Source organism: Etheostoma spectabile, chromosome 12 (genome assembly GCF_008692095.1).
Source record: "Etheostoma spectabile isolate EspeVRDwgs_2016 chromosome 12, UIUC_Espe_1.0, whole genome shotgun sequence".
NCBI classification, from domain to species: Eukaryota; Metazoa; Chordata; class Actinopteri; order Perciformes; family Percidae; genus Etheostoma; species Etheostoma spectabile.
The window spans coordinates 23,078,254-23,098,988 of NC_045744.1; the positions used below are offsets into that span (position 1 = coordinate 23,078,254).

A 20,735-nucleotide genomic window follows, 5' to 3' on the forward strand; every position below is an offset into this window, starting at 1 on the left:
TAAAAAAAATCATAAAAATCAAGTCAAGTATGTTAAAAATCATAAAAAAGTAATAGTATGTCGAAAAAGTCTTAAAAAGTCATAGTGTAGTAAAATAGTATGTTGAGTCTAAACAAGAATAGTACTAAGTCATAGTATAGTATGTAAAAATAAAGTCATAGAATAAGTCAATTTTTTATAAAAGTCAAAAAAAGTCATGTATTAGTAGTTGAAAAAAATCAAAAAACGTCATAGTGTAGTAAAAAGTTATAGTATTGTAGTCGAAAAAAAAACATGAATAATCTAGTATAGTATGTTTAAAAAAAGTCATAAAATAGTCTATTTTGTAAAAAAAAGTCAAAAAATCATGTATTGTGTTAAAAAAATCATAAGAAACGCTTTATTTAAAAAGTCATAGTATACCTTTGTCAAATTATTTACGTAGCATGACTATCTTTGTATATTTTGAAAAACTCATACAATCATATTTGAACTATGTAAAATTAAATTTGACATATATACTTTTTATTACGTAAAGTTTCAGATTTGACTTTATTTTGACATTATGTTATAACCTTTCATGACTTTCTTATTAGCATACTATACTTTCTTATTTTGACTACTATACTTCTTATTTGACATACTATACTTTCTATTTTGACATACATACTTTTTTATTTTGACGTACTATACTTTCTTATTTTGACATACTATATTTTTTATTTTGACGTACTATATTTTCTTATTTGACGTATATACTTCTTATTTTGACATACATACTTTCTTATTTTGACGTACTATACTTTCTTATTTTGACGTACTATACTTTCTTATTTTGACGTACTATTTCTTATTTGACGTACTATACTTTCTTATTTTGACATACTATACTTTCTTATTTTGACGTACTATACTTCCTTATTTTGACGTACTTACTTCTTATTTTGACATACTATACTTTCTTATTTTGACGTACTATACTTCTTATTTTGACGTACTATACTTCTTATTTTGACATACTATACTTTCTTATTTTGACCTACTATACTTTCTTATATGACATACTATACTTTCTTATTTTGACATACTATACTTTCTTATTTGACATACTATACTTTCTTATTTTGACATACTATACTTTCTTATTTTGACATACATACTTTCTTATTTTGACATACTATACTTTCTTATTTTGACGTACTATACTTTCTATTTTGACATACTATACTTTCTTATTTTGACATACATCTTCTTATGCATAACTTTCTTATTTTGACGTACTATACTTTCTTATTTGACATACTATACTTTCTTATTGACATACTATACTTTTTTATTTTGACATACTATACTTTCTTATTGACATACTATACTTTCTTTTTGCATACTATACTTCTTATTTGACATACTATACTTTCTTATTGACATACTATACTTTTTATTTTGACATACTATACTTCTTATTGACATACTACTTCATTTTTGACATACTAGACTTCTTATTTTGCAACATACTTTTATTTACTCTATACTTTCTTATTTACATACTATACTTTCTTATTTTACATACTATACTTCTTATTGACAGTACTATACTTTCTTATTTGACATACTATACTTTCTTATTGGACATACTATACTTTCTTTTTTACATACTATACTTTCTTATTTTGATATACTATACTTTCTTATTTTGACATACTACTTTCTATTTTGACATACTATACTTCTTATTTTGACATACTATCTTTCTTATTTTAAAGTACTATACTTTCTTATTTTGACGTACTATACTTTCTTATTTTTACATACTATACTTCTTATTGACATACTATACTTTTATTTTGACATACTATACTTTCTTATTGACATACTATACTTTCTTATTTTACATACTAAATTTCTTATTTGACGTACTATACTTTCTATTTTGACATACTATACTTTCTTATTTTTACATACTATACTTTCTTATTTTGACGTACTATACTTTCTTATTTGACGTACTATACTTTCTTATTTGACAACATACTTATTTACGTACATACTTCTTATTTTGACGTATATACTTCTATTTTGACTACTATACTTTCTATTTTGACATACTATACTTTCTTATTTTGACATACTATACTTTCTTATTTGACGTACTATACTTTCTTATTTTGACGTACTATACTTTCTTATTTTGACGTACTATACTTCTTATTTTGACATACTATCTTTCTTATTTTGACGCTATACTTCTTATTTTGACGTACTATACTTTCTTATTTTGACATACTATACTTTCTTATTTTGACGTACTTACTTTCTTATTTGACGTACTATACTTTCTTATTTTGACATACTATACTTCTTATTTGACAAAACTATCTTCTTTATTGACATACTATACTTTCTTATTTTGACATATATATTTTTATTTTGACTACTATACTTTTATTTTGACATACTATACTTCTTATTTTGACATACTATACTTTCTTTTTTTGAAACTAACTTTCTTATTTGACGTACTATACTTTCTTATTTTGACATACATACTTTCTTATTTTGACATACTATACTTTTATTGACATACTATACTTTCTTTTTTTGACGTACTATACTTTCTTATTTGACATACTATACTTTCTTATTGACATACTATACTTTTTATTTGACATACTATACTTTCTTATTGACAACTATACTTTCTTATTTTTACATACTATACTTTTATTTGATATATATACTTCTTATTTTGACATACATACTTTCTTATTTGACATACTATACTTTCTTATTTACATACTATACTTCTTTATTACGTACTATACTTTCTTATTTGACGTACTATACTTTCTTATTTGACATACTATACTTCTTATTGACATACTATACTTTCTATTTTGACATACTATACTTCTTATTGACATACTATAATTCTTATTTTTACAACTATACTTTCTTTTTTTGACGTACATACTTTCTTATTTTGACATACTATACTTTCTTATTTTTACATACTAACTTTCTTATTTTGACGTACTATACTTTCTTATTTTGACGTACTATACTTTCTTATTTTGACATACTATACTTTCTCATTTTGACGTACTATACTTTCTTATTTTGACGTACTATACTTTCTTATTTTGACATACTATACTTTCTTATTTTGACGTACTATACTTTCTTATTTTGACGTACTATACTTTCTTATTTTGACGTACTATACTTTCTTATTTTGACATACTATACTTTCTTATTTTGATATACTATGACTTTCTTATTTTGACATACTATACTTTCTTATTGACATACTATACTTTCTTATTTTGACGTACTATACTTTCTTATTTTGACGTACTATACTTCTTATTTTGACATACTATACTTTCTTATTTTGACGTACTATACTTTCTTATTTTGACGTACTATACTTTCTTATTTTGACGTACTATACTTTCTTATTTTGACATACTATACTTTCTTATTTTGACGTACTATACTTTCTTATTTTGACGTACTATACTTTCTTATTTTGACATACTATACTTTCTTATTTGACGTATATACTATGACTGTTCTGGGTGTTGAACCCACAACCTCTCAGTCTCAAGCTCACTTCTCTCACCTTCAGCCCACCACTGTCTTTTGCAAATATGCTATATTAGTACTTTTTTTTCGACATACGACATTTAACTTTTTATTTGTTGCTATTCTATGTTTTTTTTACTTTTTGACAAACTACAGTACGACTTTTTTCAAAATACTCTGCTGTTTTTTCGACACGCTATACTATGATTTTTTGACATATGTTTTTTTCATGACTTTTTTTTTCCATAAAAAACAGTACATTGAAAACAAAGTCACAGTATAATATCTCAAAAAAAATAACGAAAAAGTCTTCGTATAGAATATCATAAAATGTCATGAAAAGTCATAATATAGCATGACGTTTTATAACATATCGTAGAAGTTATAGTATAGCTTGTAGGGAAAAATTGATCAAAAATCAATGTCAAAGAGATTTCCTAAAAATGTAATAACAAATGTCATACTATGTCAAAAAAAGGTCAGCATACTGTGACTTTATCTTGACATATAGTATATTATTTTGACACACTATACTATGACATTTAAAAAAATGTTTTTTGATATTCTATGTTTTTTTTTAAACATACTATACTATGATTTTTTTTCACATTCCATACTATGACTTTTTCGACACACTATACTATGACTTTTGACATACTGTAAATGACATTTTTAATTACTTTTTTGACATACTATACTAGACTTTTTTTTTTTTTACATACAATGACATTTTTAATTACTTTTTTAACATACTATACTATGACTTTTTTTTTTTACATACATGACTTTTTAATTACTTTTTTTACATACTATACTATGACTTTTTTTGACATACTATACTATGACTTTTTTTTTTTTTTACATACTATACAATGACATTTTGATTACTTTTTTTGACATACTATACAATGACTTTTTTGACATACTATACTAGGACTTTTTTGACATACTATACTAGGACTTTTTTGACATACTATACTATGACTTTTTTTTTTTACATACTATACAAGACATTTTAATTACTTTTTTGACATACTATACAATGACTTTTTTGACATACTATACTAGGACTTTTTTTGACATACTATACTATGACTTTTTTTGACATTCTATACTATGACTTTTTTTTTTTTTTTTACATACTATACAATGACATTTTTAAATTACTTTTTTTGACATACTATACTAGGACTTTTTTTTGACATACTATACAATGACTTTTTTTGACATACTATACTATGACTTTTTTGACATACTATACTAGGACTTTTTTTTTTTTACATACTATACAATGACATTTTTAATTACTTTTTTTTACATACTATACTATGACTTTTTTTTTTTACATACAATGACATTTTAATTACTTTTTTTGACATACTATACTATGACTTTTTTTTTTTTTTACATACAATGACATTTTTAATTACTTTTTGACATACTATACTATGACTTTTTTTTTTTTTACATACTATACAATGACATTTTTAATTACTTTTTTTGACCCTACTATACAATGACTTTTTTGACATACTATACTAGGACTTTTTTTGAACATACTATACTAGGACTTTTTCTGACATACTATACTAGGACTTTTTTGACATACTATACTAGACTTTTTTGACATACTATAGTATGACTTTTTTTTTTTTTTTACATACTATAAAATGACATTTTTAATTACTTTTTTTGACATACTATACTAGGACTTTTTTTTTTGACATACTAACAATGACTTTTTTGACATACTATACTAGACTTTTTTTGACATACTATACTAGGACTTTTTTTTTTTTTTACATACTATACAAATTACATTTTTAATTACTTTTTTGTGACATACTATACTAGGACTTTTTTTTTTTTGACATACTATACAATGACTTTTTTTGACATACTATACTAGGACTTTTTTTGACATACTATACTAGGACTTTTTTTTTTTTTACATACTATAAAATTACATTTTTAATTACTTTTTTTTACATACTATACTATGACTTTTTTTTTTTTACATACAATGACATTTTTAATTACTTTTTTTGACATACTATACTATGACTTTTTTTTTTTTTACATACAATGACATTTTTAATTACTTTTTTTGACATACTATACTATGACTTTTTGACATACTATACTATGACTTTTTTTTTTTTACATACAATGACATTTTTAATTACTTTTTTTTGACATACTATACATGACTTTTTTGACATACTATACTATGACTTTTTCTGACATACTATACTATGACTTTTTTGACATACTATAGTATGACTTTTTTTTTTTTTTTACATACTATAAAATGACATTTTTAATTACTTTTTTGACATACTATACTAGGACTTTTTTTTTTTGACATACTACACAATGACTTTTTTTGACATACTATACTAGGACTTTTTTTGACATACTATACTAGGACTTTTTTGACATACTATACTATGACTTTTTTTTTTTTACATACTATACAATTACATTTTTAATTACTTTTTTTACATACTATACTATGACTTTTTTTTTACATACAATGACATTTTTAATTACTTTTTTTGACATACTATACTATGACTTTTTTTGACATACTATACTAGGACTTTTTTGACATACTATACTATGACTTTTATTTACATACAACGACATTTTTAATTACTTTTTTTGACATACTATACTAGGACTTTTTTGACTACTATACTGGACTTTTTTTTTACATACAATGACATTTTTAATTACTTTTTTTTGACATACTATACAATGACTTTTTTTGACATACTATACTAGGACTTTTTTTTTTGACATACTATACTAGGACTTTTTTTGACATACTATACTAGGACTTTTTTTTTTTGACATACTATACAATGACTTTTTTTGACATACTATACAATGACTTTTTTTGACATACTATACTATGACTTTTTTTGACGTACTATATTATAACTGTTGTGGGGATTGAACCCGCAACCTCCCGGTCACAAGCTCACTTCTCTAACCTTTAGCTCACTACTGCTTTTTCTAGGCATGCTATATTATGACTTTATTTCAACATATTCAGCACTAAAAAGTCATAAAAAACGTCACAATATGTCAAAAAACGTCATGGAATAGCATGTCAAAAAAAGTCATAATATGTCAAAAAAAACGTCATAGTATAGTATGTGGAAAACGTCATGAGGTCACTGTCTCGTGACGTCTCAGGTGAGCTGCTGCGGTCCTCACCACTCCGTGATGCTCTTGTGCGTCCTGATGACGGAGGTCTCGATGTCGATGGGGTGGTACCGCATCCCTCTCAGCTCCATGGCTTCCTCCAGAGCACCAACCACGTACAGGGCGTCATGACGCTCTACACACACACACACACACACACACACACACACACACACACACACACACACACACACACACACACACACACACAGACAAGTTAAGCATTTGGAACTTTTATGACAAATATACTTTCTGTAATTGGAACGTTTTTGTATTTTCTCACATATCACAAAATAACAAAAAGAACATTGCCTCCTGGATTTGGGAAATAAAACAGACCATTAAGATAGAGTTTTCTTTTGCAAGTGTATTGTGTTATTCACAGGGTTGTGCTGCCACTCTGGCCCAAACGCTCAACAAATCATCTGGTTCATTAATAATTTAAATAATGGAAGATGCAAACAGAGAGCATGCACCCCAGGACCATCCACTGGTTACAGGGTAACTATTTAATTTGGCCTGGGAACATCTCATTGACAGTGCTAGTCATCACGGCTAAATAACTGGAGACATTGCACATTAAATCTAACAGGTTCAAGTCTTCTTCACACTGATTTATCACTTTTTTAAAGCTATGAAATAAACTCAGCTTTGTTTCTGTTTTCTAGGTTGGTTTAAGGGTCCTAATGGCTGTCATGGGTGGAAATGGAAATAGACGTGTGAAGCTTGCTAATGATATTTTTGGATTCAAGCATGTGGAGGAAAAAGTTTATTTTGCATTTTTGATCCTTGACAACAGCTAAGTGGGTCACTTGTATAACTTGTTGATTCACTGTTGTATAACTATTATTATTGTTTTGTGTTTCATTTATCATTGTTTTACTTAGCATAAGCCTTATATAACCTGTTTTGATCACATATCATACTCATGTTTTGTGTATATTGTGTACTTTTTTATATTGTGGGACACGTTGCAAACTTAAGAATTTCATTGCATGGTGTAAAATCTGTGCATTAGACAAATAAATATCTTGAATCTTGAATCTTGAATGTTTTGACTACAGCTTTCCATCGAGCTCATGTTTTGAGAGAACGGCGCTCCTGTTCTGGAAACATGGTTTCGAGGCAGGTAAGCCGGACTCACCAAGGACTGGGCTGGGAGCGAGGGTTGCCCCCCCCCCGTTCACACACCATCCTTGTTGTGGTAAGAGAATAAAAAGACGGAGAAACCCTCGGTCCAACAGAGCCTGCTGCGAGTCGCGTACGAGACGTCCAGCTACGTTGATGCGGGCCCTGCCGGACTGACGGCTCTCCAGTCCTGTGTCGAGGTAAGAGCTCTGAAGTAGTGTTTACTATGCATCACGTATGGAGTGCGTGTCTGTTGCATGCTGTTTGCTGTGCTGTATTCTGTGGGGAATAAAAGGATATATATTCTAGCAGGTACGGCCTCTGAGTGTTTGTCTGTAAAGGAGAGTATACTTTACAGCGTTGTTGATTATTGACAGTGTGAGGTTGTTGCTCACATCTGTACGGGATTCCGCGGTTGATAAAAGGAAATTATCTTAGCGGAAAACAGTGTTTTTAGTGCTTATTTGCCTGCAGTCGACCACTCCGCGATCCTGTCTAAAGATTTCACAAAACAAAGCAAAACCAATTCCCACCAACATTCAGTGTGTAAACATCTGACTAGTTAAAAAACCAAAGATAAAAACATTATAACACTGCAGCGGGTCAGATTTGGGCTCATCAGAGAGGAGAAATCCTCTTTGAGACGTAACTCTCCGGTGAAAACCAGACTAATGGATTCCTTCAAGGATGCCAGCACTTAAAACCACCCTGAAGCAGTTTAATCCTCTCTGTTACATGAGAACACTAAAGGTCAGTCTTGGCCCCATCAATTATAAATTTCACATTATTCTATGATTCATTTAAGTCACATCCTCACCTCAAGGGCTGGATACCAAATTCAATACTTCTTAGGCACCAACGGGAATGCCTCCAGAGCGGGGGTGTTCTCTGTTTTGTAAAACCAAGGATACTTTAACCGAAAAAGAGACCCCTACACATATTGTATAACATGAAGATGCATATTAAACTGGGCCTACAGTAAAGTGTAAGGCGGCCTAAAGCCTTAATACATAACCTTTTAGTGCATAGAATACTAAGTTATTGAAATAACAAGTGAATCTTTAGGATGACTTGTATCTGTGGATCTTAGTGACAACCTCACCTATAGACCTGTAAGCCTATCATTGGGGATTTATACTTGTTAATAATATGTTGGATTCATGTCATTTTAATTTGAAAAAATGTTCAAAAATGAACTATAATTTGGCGGGCCCCCCTGCAGTGTCTATGAAGACCCACTAGGGGTCCCGGACCCCCCTGTTGAAGATCTCTGCTCTGAGGGATCGAGTATAGAGTATTGAAAGATGCGTTGTCATTCAATACCCAATTTTAATACCTAAGGAGTAAATCGCATCAGCGTCAGTGAGCCAATGAGCATGCAGCATACTTCTACCGAGCTCTAATGATGTTTGCGATTGGCTGTCTAACGCAAGGGCGTCACTTTGGCTTCCTCATAGAGGGCTGAGATCTCCTGCTATCTGGGGACGTCCCGGGACTGCATGTATTGAGAAAAGCTAAAAAACAAAACAAAACAAAACATCAAAACAACTGTAAAAAAAATGATTGAAAAAAAATTGGAAAAGAGGACAAAAACATAGAAAGAAATGTCAAAAAACTGGTCACAAAAAGCCTTAAAGAAAAGCAACAAAAACCAATAAAAAACAGCAAAAACTTCTGAAAAAGTGAAAAAGCCCAGAACAGATATTGAAGGGGGGGGGGGGGGGGCGGGGGTTACGACCCTGTAATTTAGGCTTATTGTCTAATCTTACTCATAGCAGAGGCAGGCATCGTCACGCATAGAGAGATGGGGCTCAGGTAGTAGGATGTGCTGAAATGTGTAATGTTGCATTAATTATTCTAATTTCTTTTGTTTTATCTTTTTTTTCTTAAATTTAATTTAATTTGTTTGGATTAGGAACCTGTTTCAAAGTCATGGTACTGAAGATTTTTGAACAATTCCCCCCCCCCCCCCCCCCCCTCCCAGCTCTGCTCACCCCCGCTGGCGTCGGTCAGCTCGGTCCTGCGGAGGAAGCCCAGGTACCCGGTCCGGGCCCAGACGGTCTGCGTGTCTCCGAAGCTGAGCCTGGAGTTGAAATGGTCCGACTGCAGCGCCTCGTCTCCGTACACGGTGAAGTAGCCGCTGGCGTTGTGGCCGCTGTGCACCCAGATCTGCGAACACATGTTCACATACACAGGTCCATGAAGTGTCGTGGCAAAAGGACAAATCCCATCAGATTAAAAAAAATTGCAGGAGCAGGAACCGACGACATGTGTAGGTTCCACTTTATCTGAAGGTATCTACATAAGAGTGACATGATGCTTCATTTAGTAAGTTAAAAGTTAGGGTTCATGTGTTGTGACAGTGTTATGTCACTCTTATGTAGATGCGTTCAAGTAAAGTGTTCCAACTTCCTGGATGATTAAAACTATAACGGACATTTTGTAGGTGTAGGTAAGATCCAGGATTTAGCCCCCCCCCCCTTCTGCTGAAGCCCAAACACTTGCCTAAGCCCCTTCCCCATGAGGGAGAATGCATGTGTGTAATTCTTACCTACTGCAACTTTAACCCAACAAATAGTTTACAAAACAATATCAAATTTTGTCCTAATTTGCAAGAAGAACAAGAAGTTTGCTTATGAATGTACTGTATGTATTTCGTTTTCTAAAATATTAAGAAATATATTCACAATGTTGATAAACTGGTTAATACTCGCTTCTGAGAATGATTGAATAAGTGATTTTAACAGCTCTATTTTAGTTACTTTTATCCAATCATCAAACATGCCCACATCTAGGGGGACCAGACGTCCCGAAACAGTCGGGACAGTCAGGAAATCCAAGCGGTTGTCCCAAATCCTGCCCGAAAATTTGAGCAAAGTCTCAAGAGCAGACTCTTGTCTGATGGTCTGATAGAAGATTAAAAACTCTTCATGGGGATGGAGTCGTCCTGCAGCCAGCTCCCGTCGGCAGCTCATTGGCTGTATGGAGACCCTACGTAGGTGGCTAGGCGCAACATTTGATAACACGCATTGCTATTTTTCATTCATTCATTGTTGAATTAGAGACTCAGGCTGGTGTCCCGGGACCCGATGTAGCTAAAACGTCTCTGCAGGTACCGGGAGGACTGGGTAGGGAAAGACCCCTGGATTCAGGGCTGTAGTACTCGAGTCCGGTCTTGGACTCGAGTCCGGACTCAAGACCGTTTTTCTGTGGTCTCGGACTCGGACTTGTCTCGGTCTCGGCCACTGGTCTTGCCCAATGTGGCTTTTGGGCTTTTGGTCTCGACCGAGTCCAGGTGTCTTTATTACGTTGATAATAATGTTGGAATGAAGGTGAAACCCTAAAGTATTGTCTGTATACAGTCATGCATAAGACCTTTTTATCCTGTCCTGGACTCGGTCTTGACTTGGACTCGAACCACTTTGGACTCGGTCTTGACTTGGACTCGACTAGTCCTGGTCTTGGACTTGTCTTGGACTCGACTAAGGTGGTCTTGCCTACAGCCCTGCTTGGATTACTGCAGTTGTACGTGATGCAAACAAAGCGTTTCGCAATGTATGTAGGAAGGAGTTTGGCATTTCATGAGGACACCTGAGTTCATGATTTTAATGTTGTTTTCTCGTCCCAAATTTGACGCATTCTCATCTGGACACCCTACCCACATCAATGCCAGATATGTCTCTGCAGACAGGAAGACGTAAGTCAACACTGAACAGGGAAGTACAAACTTTCTATTTGTGAAGTGCTAAACTCTTCTTCCCATATTGTCTCATGATCTCTATTTGTGTAAAAAAAAAAAAAAAGTGATTCATAGTCAAACCTCGCCCAGATGTGATTCTCCCATTGGTCCCTTGGTCTCTGGGTTGGCGATGATGATTCGGACCCCCGGCAGGATCTGTTTACAAATCAGAGACCACACATCAAGATTTGGGGCAGGACTGGAAAATGAAAATTATGTCAAGATGCCAGACATGTAGAGTTTAATTACATGCTTTTATTTAAAGGTCCCATGGCATTAACATTTCACTTCATGAGGTTTTTTAACATTAATATGAGTTCCCCCCCCCAGCCTGCCTATGGCCCCCCAATGGATAGAAATGGAGATAGGTGTAAACCGAGCCCTGGGTATCCTGTTCTGCCTTTGAGAAAATGAAAGCTCAGATGGGCCGATCTGGAGTCTTGCCCCTTATGAGGTCACAAGGAGCAAGGTTACCTCCCCTTTCTCTGCTTTGCCCGCCCAGAGAATTTGGCCCCCCCATCAGAGAGAGAGACATCATGGCTTTCAAACCAGTAAAGTGGCAGTTGGTCACTTTACCCCCCCCCCCCCATGCTTAAAATAGGGCCCTTAAACTACAGGATAAAGAAACAAAACAACACCTTACCTTCCCAGACTCCATCAGCGGCAGGCTGTGTGGTGATCCCCTCTCGACTAGTCGGACCCTGGAGAGGAAAACAAAGACACAAAAAAGACTTTTCTTAAACCAAACGAAATGAACACTGATTTAAGGAAACAAGAGTGTTTAACCCTCTGAGAACAAAAGACTTACCAGTATATTCCAAAATTTCACTTTAGACATTTATTTACTATTTTATGTATATACTACATGACTTGTGTGAACCCAAGACTTTTGTAAACTCACTTCAAGCACAAAAAGGTTTGTTTTCACAAGAGATTTGAGAAATTTCAAAAATCAACCCTTCAGCTTTAGGGCCAACGTATCTCGTCACATATTTGGGCCTAACTATACAGAAAGCACAGTCTGTTCTAAACATGTTGATATGAAACACATAGGTATCCAATTATACACAAAAAAAAACAAAAACATGAAAAAAAAAAATGTAAAAATGCTCTTAGACCTCAGAGGGTTAAATTAAAAGGGACAGAAGCTAATTTAGATGACACTCCCATAGGGAAGACTTTATGTCCTTCTCATATTGTACACTGAACTGTACATATGTTGTCTGGAAATATAACATTAACACTTTTTTTTTGTAGAATTAGATAAAACAAAGCGAGTTCCCTGTCCAGGAAGCACCCGGTCGCTGTGCTCTGACTCAAAAAACGCTTGACGTGGGACTATTTTTAACTTCAAAAAGACGCTCCGTGCCGCAAAAAAGAAGTCGGCGGTGGCGTTAAAATAGCGCTGAAGACTTTTTTGAAAACACGGTTTGCGCCATTGAATTATAAAGTAAAACAGAGAAAAAAATGCCAAGTGCGAACAAAGCCTCAAACAACTTTTAAACGTTCACATGTTCCACCAAAACAAGTTCCTTCCCGAGGCTATTTTGCAGCGGCACCGTGGCTCTGTCCGGAGCTTAGCTCCGCCCAAGACGATTGTGATTGGTTTAAAAAAAGGCCGATAAACCAGAGCACGTTTTTCTTCCCATCCCAGAATGCTGTGTGGACTAGCCAGACCTTCCTCCGCAGTGCTGTGGAGGAAGGTCTGGCGATGCGAGACAAACTCAATCGTAACTATTTGTCGAAATAATTTATAATTTAAGCTTTTGACCCACTCGAGAACTTGGTGCTATTTCACATAAATTAGGTTTATTGAACATAAATTGAAAAAAAAAGTGTAAAGCTAGTGGTAATGGGTTGATGATGGTGGTGAATCCGGGGGGTAGTGGGAAAAAAGAGCCGAAAAAAGCTACAAAATCCGAAAAAAAATAAGGGTCAAGAAAAAAACGACTAAAAAGGGTCGACAGGAAGACCAACTTGCCTCCCTGCAGTTGTTGTCCAGTTGCCTGGAAACGGACAGCTTCCCCTCTTTAAGAGATGCAATCTGACACTAATGCTGAGCCCTCACAGCCATTTTCCAACCTGCGGTTGCTTCATGAAGTCAGATTTCTACACAGAAAAGCCAAAAAAACTCCAGCAAAACCAACTCTGGAGACTCCCGAGATGCTATTTTCGGTGTCACCCAGCATAAGATGTGACTCAGACTGAGTGTGATGGGTTCAAAGTGCATCTTTCTCAGACTGGAAGGGATTCAGAGGCTGTGAGGGTGACAGCCTGATGTGCCTGAAACCGTCATATTGTCTCAAAGAAAACTTTTTTTAAGCTTCTCATTATATCCAAACTTTTTTTTTTACGACCAGCCAGGAGCGACGAGTTCTTAGCTGGGGAACAAGACGTGCACTGGAATGATGCAAAACTTCACTCAGCGCTGTCTATATGCTGGGAGTGTTTGCTGAGCTTTCCATTCACAAATACTCCGCTGCTTCACATTCTCAAAAAAACTTCGACATCCCACAGGAACAACACACAATGCTGTGGGCACAGAATTCATTTAATGGATGGAAAACAGATTCAATGGGGAATATATATATATATATATATATATATATATTATATATATATATATATATATATATTTATATATATTATGCAACACTTCCCAAAGAATGAAGGATACAGCCAGGGGGTAGCTTTTGGGGGCTCCAGCCCCGTACGTTTTCTCAAATGCCCCAAATACAAATTTAGGGTTATAAAATGACTTCAACCGTGGGTTATTTCCCACCAAATCGATAATAAAAGGACTATTCATGGGGAAGATAACCAGTATTGTTAGTCAGAATGTAACCTGGGCCACAGGTGGTAGGCACGATTACATTAATCTAGAATTAACTTCATTAAAATGCCACATACTGATTTTCTTTTTTTAAATTATTAGAATATAGACATTAAGAGACTACATTGTTATGCAAGTACTTTTACTTTTAATACTTAAAGTACATTTAAAATCAGGTACTTTTTACTTTTACTTGAGTAAGGTTATTATTGTGGTACTTCTACTTTTACTAAAGTAAATATGTCTGGTTGTTAACTGAGATTCACTACTTCCTCCATCACTGAAACACAAAGTCTACTTGTGTTTGTTGGGGGGGGGGGGGGGGGGGGAACGCTCTATAACTGGTTTGTTCAACTCACCTGTCATGCCGTAGCGCTCTCATATCAACGAATACAGTCGTGGGGTCGGGTCCTGAGGTTCCCTGGGAAACAACAACAACAACAACAACAACAGTGTCACACCGTGTCCTTTAACACAACTCCTGCCCAGTGGTGTAGTCTAGTTTTTTTGTAGTGAGTATACTGTCATTTTTTAACTTTCCAAGCATTAGACTCTCCCATCCCAGGGCGACCCGTCCCACAGCGACCCATCCCAGAGCAACCCGTCCCAGAGCAACCCGTCCCGGGGTGACCAGTCCCAGTGTGACCCGTCCCAGTGCGACCTGTCCCAGTGCGACCCGTCCCAGTGCGTCCCGTCCCAGAGCGACCCGTCCCAGTGCTACCCATCCCAGTGCTACCCATCCCAGGGCAACTCGTCCCATTAAAATTCGTCCCAGTGCGACCCGTCCCAGAGCAACCCGTCCCAGTGCGTCCCGTCCCAGAGCGACCCGTCCCAGTGCGACCCGTCCCTGGGCGACCCGTCCCAGAGCGACCCGTCCCAGTGCGACCCGTCCCTGGGCGACCCGTCCCAGAGCGACCCGTCCCAGAGCGACCCGTCCCAGAGCGACCCGTCCCAGGGCGACCCGTCCCAGAGCAACCCGTCCTTACTAAAAGCCTGAAAGAGTGTCTACCTTTGCTTGCGTTTCACATATCTACTTTAGGGATTCACATTAGTTAAAGGTGCTTTGAGCCATGTTGGGTAACGGTACTTCTTGTTGACGTTCAAAGTATTTTCAAACAAAAGGGAGGCTAGTTCACCCCTCCCTCCTCCTCATCCCATCCCCTCTCCCTTGCTTCTGAGTACTAACCCCCCAAAACCCCCACCTCCAAATCCTTCTTGTCGGTTACTAGCTGTAACACTGTTTGTTATGTTAGGTGGTGCAGGTTGGCACAGATTGTTTTTGTCTACAGAGACCGCTTTTTTTTTTTTACAGTGTGTGCTTGATAGTGAGGAGATGTTTGCTGTATGTGACAATAAATGTGACAACAAATGTTGGAGCCTAAAAAACGCATGACATCGCTTAAAGCACCTTTAATTTCAAATATGCGCAGAAAATGACCGCCAAGCAACTGTGTTGTTGTTACTAGGCAACTTGCAACACAGACGGGGTGAATGTATATATGTAAGTGTGAAAGATCTCTTACAAAAAAATCCTCGTTACGTGAAGTTATCATTGCGTTAGTGGGTATTCGGAAATCCTTGACCTTTCCTAGTGGGTATACTCAGTATACCTTCGTATCATTTAGACTACACCACTGCTCCTCCCATTGTACAACTGCATGACAACCACTTCCTCTACTGCTACTGCTACTCCTACCACAGGATGCTACTGCTCATGCATGAGTGCTCACAGACACAAGCTTCTCCTTCCACAGCGGAGGGAGAAGCTTTGGCTTTGAGAAGAATGACGGGATCCCACAAAGCCTCGACAACATTTTACAAAATGGAGGGGAGAACAATGTGGGAGCGACAGCAGGGGGATGATCTTTTAGGGAAATCAGCAAAACATAAGACGGATTAACCCTCATGGTGTCCTTAGGTCAAATCTGACCTGTTTTCAAAGTTTTTTATATCAGAAATATGAGAAGTTGAAATGAGGGCTGTAAATGTTGAGAAAGGTGACAAAACGTTTGGAACACTGTAAAAAATGTTGGAAAAAGCGACAAAAAACAACAATAAAAACGTCAATAATACCGGAAGAAAATGTCAAAAAGGTTGGAAAAAGTGACAAAAACGTCAGAAAAAAAATGACAAAAACAGCTGAAAGTTATGAAAATGTTGCAAAAAGCGACCAAAACATTGAGAAGGGACAACAAAAGGGTTTTCTTCATGGTCGACGGGAAGACAACACAAGGGTTAAAAGAAAAGAAATCCCCTTTCAAAAATCCGATTCTTCTTTCTTGATCAACATGCAAACAACAAGTCACAATGAAAACACAATTTTTTTTAGAGGAGAGAAAAAGAGGGAAAAGTGATATCAAGCCAAGGGGAAAGAAAGACGAAAGAATGGGGCGATGATGACGTAGCTGAGTGATCGCATCATGGTGCATAGAAACTACTAAATGTAAAAACGTCCAATCAAGTCAGAGAAAAGGAAAGAGATAAAGACCCCCGTTGTGACCTCTCTCCCTCTCTCTCTTCCTCCACCATCCCTCCATCTCCCTTTTCTATCTCAAGTGGGAAACTGTACCCAGAGCCCGCCACCGGACACACAACGGCATGCTGGGAGTCAAAGGCCGGAGACCCAGAGCACAAAATGGCAGATAGCATCATCCCCATGAGGCAGCTAAACAGATTACTTCCTAAACTGTTTAAAGTCCACCATCATGTGTGGTGTGTTCAGGGCGTAACCAACCAATCAGAGTGTCATCTCCCATTCCCTTTAAAAACCGTGCGCATTTGTACCATGCCGCATTGATATTATGATGGAAAATTACGTTTAACCATGTGTTTAACCATGTATCCAGCTAATTCTTTTTTTTTTTAAATTAATTTAATTACTTTCTTTTTCTTTTTTTTGCTATTTTAAGACAGACGCAGATGTTAATTTCTCGTACTGCGCCCACGTCGTTTAAATAGCGAATGCACCTGCGCCCCATCTGTGCGCCCATGGGCGTGCTGGTCTTACAGGGAGGTGTGTTCAGGTGCATTCTGGGCGTGCTGGTCTTACAGGGAGGTGTGTTCAGGTGCATTCTGGGCGTGCTGGTCTTACAGGGAGGTGTGTTCAGGTGCATTCTGGGCGTTCTGGTCTTACAGGGAGGTGTGTTCAGGTGCATTCTAGGCGTGCTGGTCTTACAGGGAGGTGTGTTCAGGTGCATTCTGGGCGTGCTGGTCTTACAGGGAGGTGTGTTCAGGTGCATTCTGGGCGTGCTGGTCTTACAGGGAGGTGTGTTCAGGTGCATTCTGGGCGTGCTGGTCTTACAGGGAGGTGTGTTCAGGTGCATTCTGGGCGTGCTGGTCTTACAGGGAGGTGTGTTCAGGTGCATTCTGGGCGTGCTGGTCTTACAGGGAGGTGTGTTCAGGTGCATTCTGGGCGTGCTGGTCTTACAAGGAGGTGTGTTCAGGTGCATTCTGGGCGTGCTGGTCTTACAGGGAGGTGTGTTCAGGTGCATTCTTGGCGTGCTGGTCTTACAGGGAGGTGTGTTCAGGTGCATTCTGGGCGTGCTGGTCGTACAGGAGGGTGTGTTCAGGTGCATTCTGGGCGTGCTGGTCTTACAGGGAGGTGTGTTCAGGTGCATTCTGGGCGTGCTGGTCTTACAGGGAGGTGTGTTCAGGTGCATTCTGGCGTGCTGGTCTTACAGGGAGGTGTGTTCAGGTGCATCTGGGCGTGCTGGTCTTACAGGAGGTGTGTTCAAGTGCATTCTGGGCGTGCTGGTCTTACAAGGAGGTGTGTTCAGGTGCATTCTGGGCGTGCTGGTCTTACAGGGAGGTGTGTTCAGGTGCATTCTGGGCGTGCTGGTCTTACAAGGAGGTGTGTTCAGGTGCATTCTGGGCGTGCTGGTCTTACAGGGAGGTGTGTTCAGGTGCATTCTTGGCGTGCTGGTCTTACAGGGAGGTGTGTTCAGGTGCATTCTTGGCGTATTGCTATCTTGAGGCAGCGGAAAGTAATGCCGCCATTGACCAAGAAAAACCAGGTCTTTAGTCTGTAACGCAGCATTTCATTGTTATTTTAACAGCCGCGTTAGTAGAATGCGCCTAGGCTTGTGCCCAGCGTGCACAATATGCTTGTTGCACACACACACACACACACACAGGGAATAAAAACATTACCCAAATCTGCCCTCATAACAGTAATGAGCCAAGGTACAAATGCGCCAGGCTTTTAAAGGGACTAGGAGAAGACCTCTGATTGGTTGATTCCATGTCACGCCAAAAACACACCTATGGATTAATGAAGACACTAAGTACAACCCCTTTTGAACCAGGAGCCCGGTGCAAGGACCCCTTTTTCCACCGTAAAACTAGCAAAAGTGGATTTTGACACGCCCTAAACGCACCTGAGCCAGGCGCCGTGCGCTTAGGTCGGTAAAATAGGGCTCTTTTGTTTAAAAGAGTACAAAAACTGCACTATGAAATGTTACTATCATTCTTTTCTTTTTTCGTTCTATAGTTCATCAAAAGAAAGTTGTAAATAATTTCCTTTCAGTTTTTTCTTTTATTCAACAACCCATCTTTTGTATTTTTGCAGAATGCTAAAAGCGGCCAAACTGCTTGTGTTGCAAGTGATATCGCTATGTTCAATGTAATCCTTAAAAACCTGGATCTAAGCCATCTAAGAAAAGAGGTGCTGGTCAGCAGAAGGGGTGGAGGTGCTTTGGTGGTGTTGGTGGCGGGGGCGGGGGGGGGGGGGGTAGATGGTGGTTCCCTACCTGGTCAGCAAGCTTTCCCAGCCTGTGAGGCTACAGCAGCAGAGAGGGGCGGAGGAGGAGGTAAGGAGGTAAGGAGGGACAGCGGAGACAAACCCAAGTATGAGATATGCGGGCGGGGTTATGGTTAAAACAAGAAAAGAGAAGGGAAGGAAAAGAAAAAATGTCAAAATGGAAAAACTCAAAGAAACAAAACAAGCAGTCAGGATTGAAGAAAACTAGGCAACATGGAAAAAAAATCAGATATCACGGTATTTTTGACCAAATATGTTGATACCTATATTGTGATGATATTGTAGGGTTGACAATGGGTGCTTTCCCAAAATATTTTACATATTAATAATCCTCAATAATGTGGTAAACGGTTTCCATTGAAATTATCCCAGTTTTCCTATACTGTATACTGACTATATTCACATATATGCACAAAAATAGTGTGATGTTAAAATAAATCTGAAATTCTTCGAATGATAATCCCTTAAAATGTTTCACAACAGATTTTCTGAGAGAACTGAGTTAATATGCGCTTTTTATTATCAATTTAGACAACGTGATTGTATATCACGATATCTCGATATGTGATTTCATCACGAAAGACGCTACATTATCATATTGAATTATCGCTGCTAGGGGTGTACAATTCAGAAATTGTCACAATTCAATTTTAGATTAAAAAAAACTCACAGTATGTAAATGTAGTTCCTTTTCCCATGAATGCAAGTATTTATGTATGTATGTATGGAACTTGAATTTCCCCTTGGGGATCAATAAAGTATCCATCTATCTATCCATCTATGTATCTAACAATCTATCCATCTATCTATCCATCTATGTATCTAACAATCTATCCATCTATCTATCTATCCATCTATCTATCCATCTATGTATCTAACAATCTATGTATCTATCTAACAATCTATCCATCTATCTATCCATCTATCTATCCATCTATCCATCTATGTATCTATCTATCCATCTATGTATCTACCTATCCATCTATATATCTACCTATCCATCTATGTATCTACCTATCCATCTATGTATCTATCTATCCATCTATGTATCTACCTATCCATCTATGTATCTATCTATCCATCTATGTATCTACCTATCCATCTATGTATCTATCTATCCATCTATGTATCTACCTATCCATCTATGCATCTATCTATCCATCTATGTATCTAACAATCTATCCATCTATCCATCTATCTATCCATCGATCTATCCATCTATCTATCCATCTATGTATCTATCTATCCATCTATGTATCTATCTATCCATCTATGTATCTACCTATCCATCTATGTATCTAACAATCTATGTATCTATCTAACAATCTATCCATCTATCTATCTATCTATCCATCTATGTATCTATCTATCCATCTATGTATCTATCTATCCATCTATGTATCTATCTATCCATCTATGTATCTATCTAACAATCTATCCATATATCCATCTATCCATCTATCTATTCATCCATCTATCCATCTATCTATCCATCCATC

The 20,735-nt window shown here is 36.7% G+C and overlaps 1 protein-coding gene across 1 annotated transcript in view; it reads right to left on the reverse strand.

Annotated features, from left to right (window-relative positions):
- LOC116699670 (disco-interacting protein 2 homolog C) overlaps nucleotides 1-20,735 on the reverse strand; it is a 235,373-nt gene that overhangs the window by 2,878 nt on the left and 211,760 nt on the right. Inside the window, 5 exon segments of the mRNA XM_032532380.1 lie at nucleotides 6,790-6,913; nucleotides 9,900-10,074; nucleotides 11,726-11,800; nucleotides 12,288-12,345; nucleotides 14,837-14,898. Coding sequence (XP_032388271.1) covers nucleotides 6,790-6,913; nucleotides 9,900-10,074; nucleotides 11,726-11,800; nucleotides 12,288-12,345; nucleotides 14,837-14,898 — 494 coding nt within the window.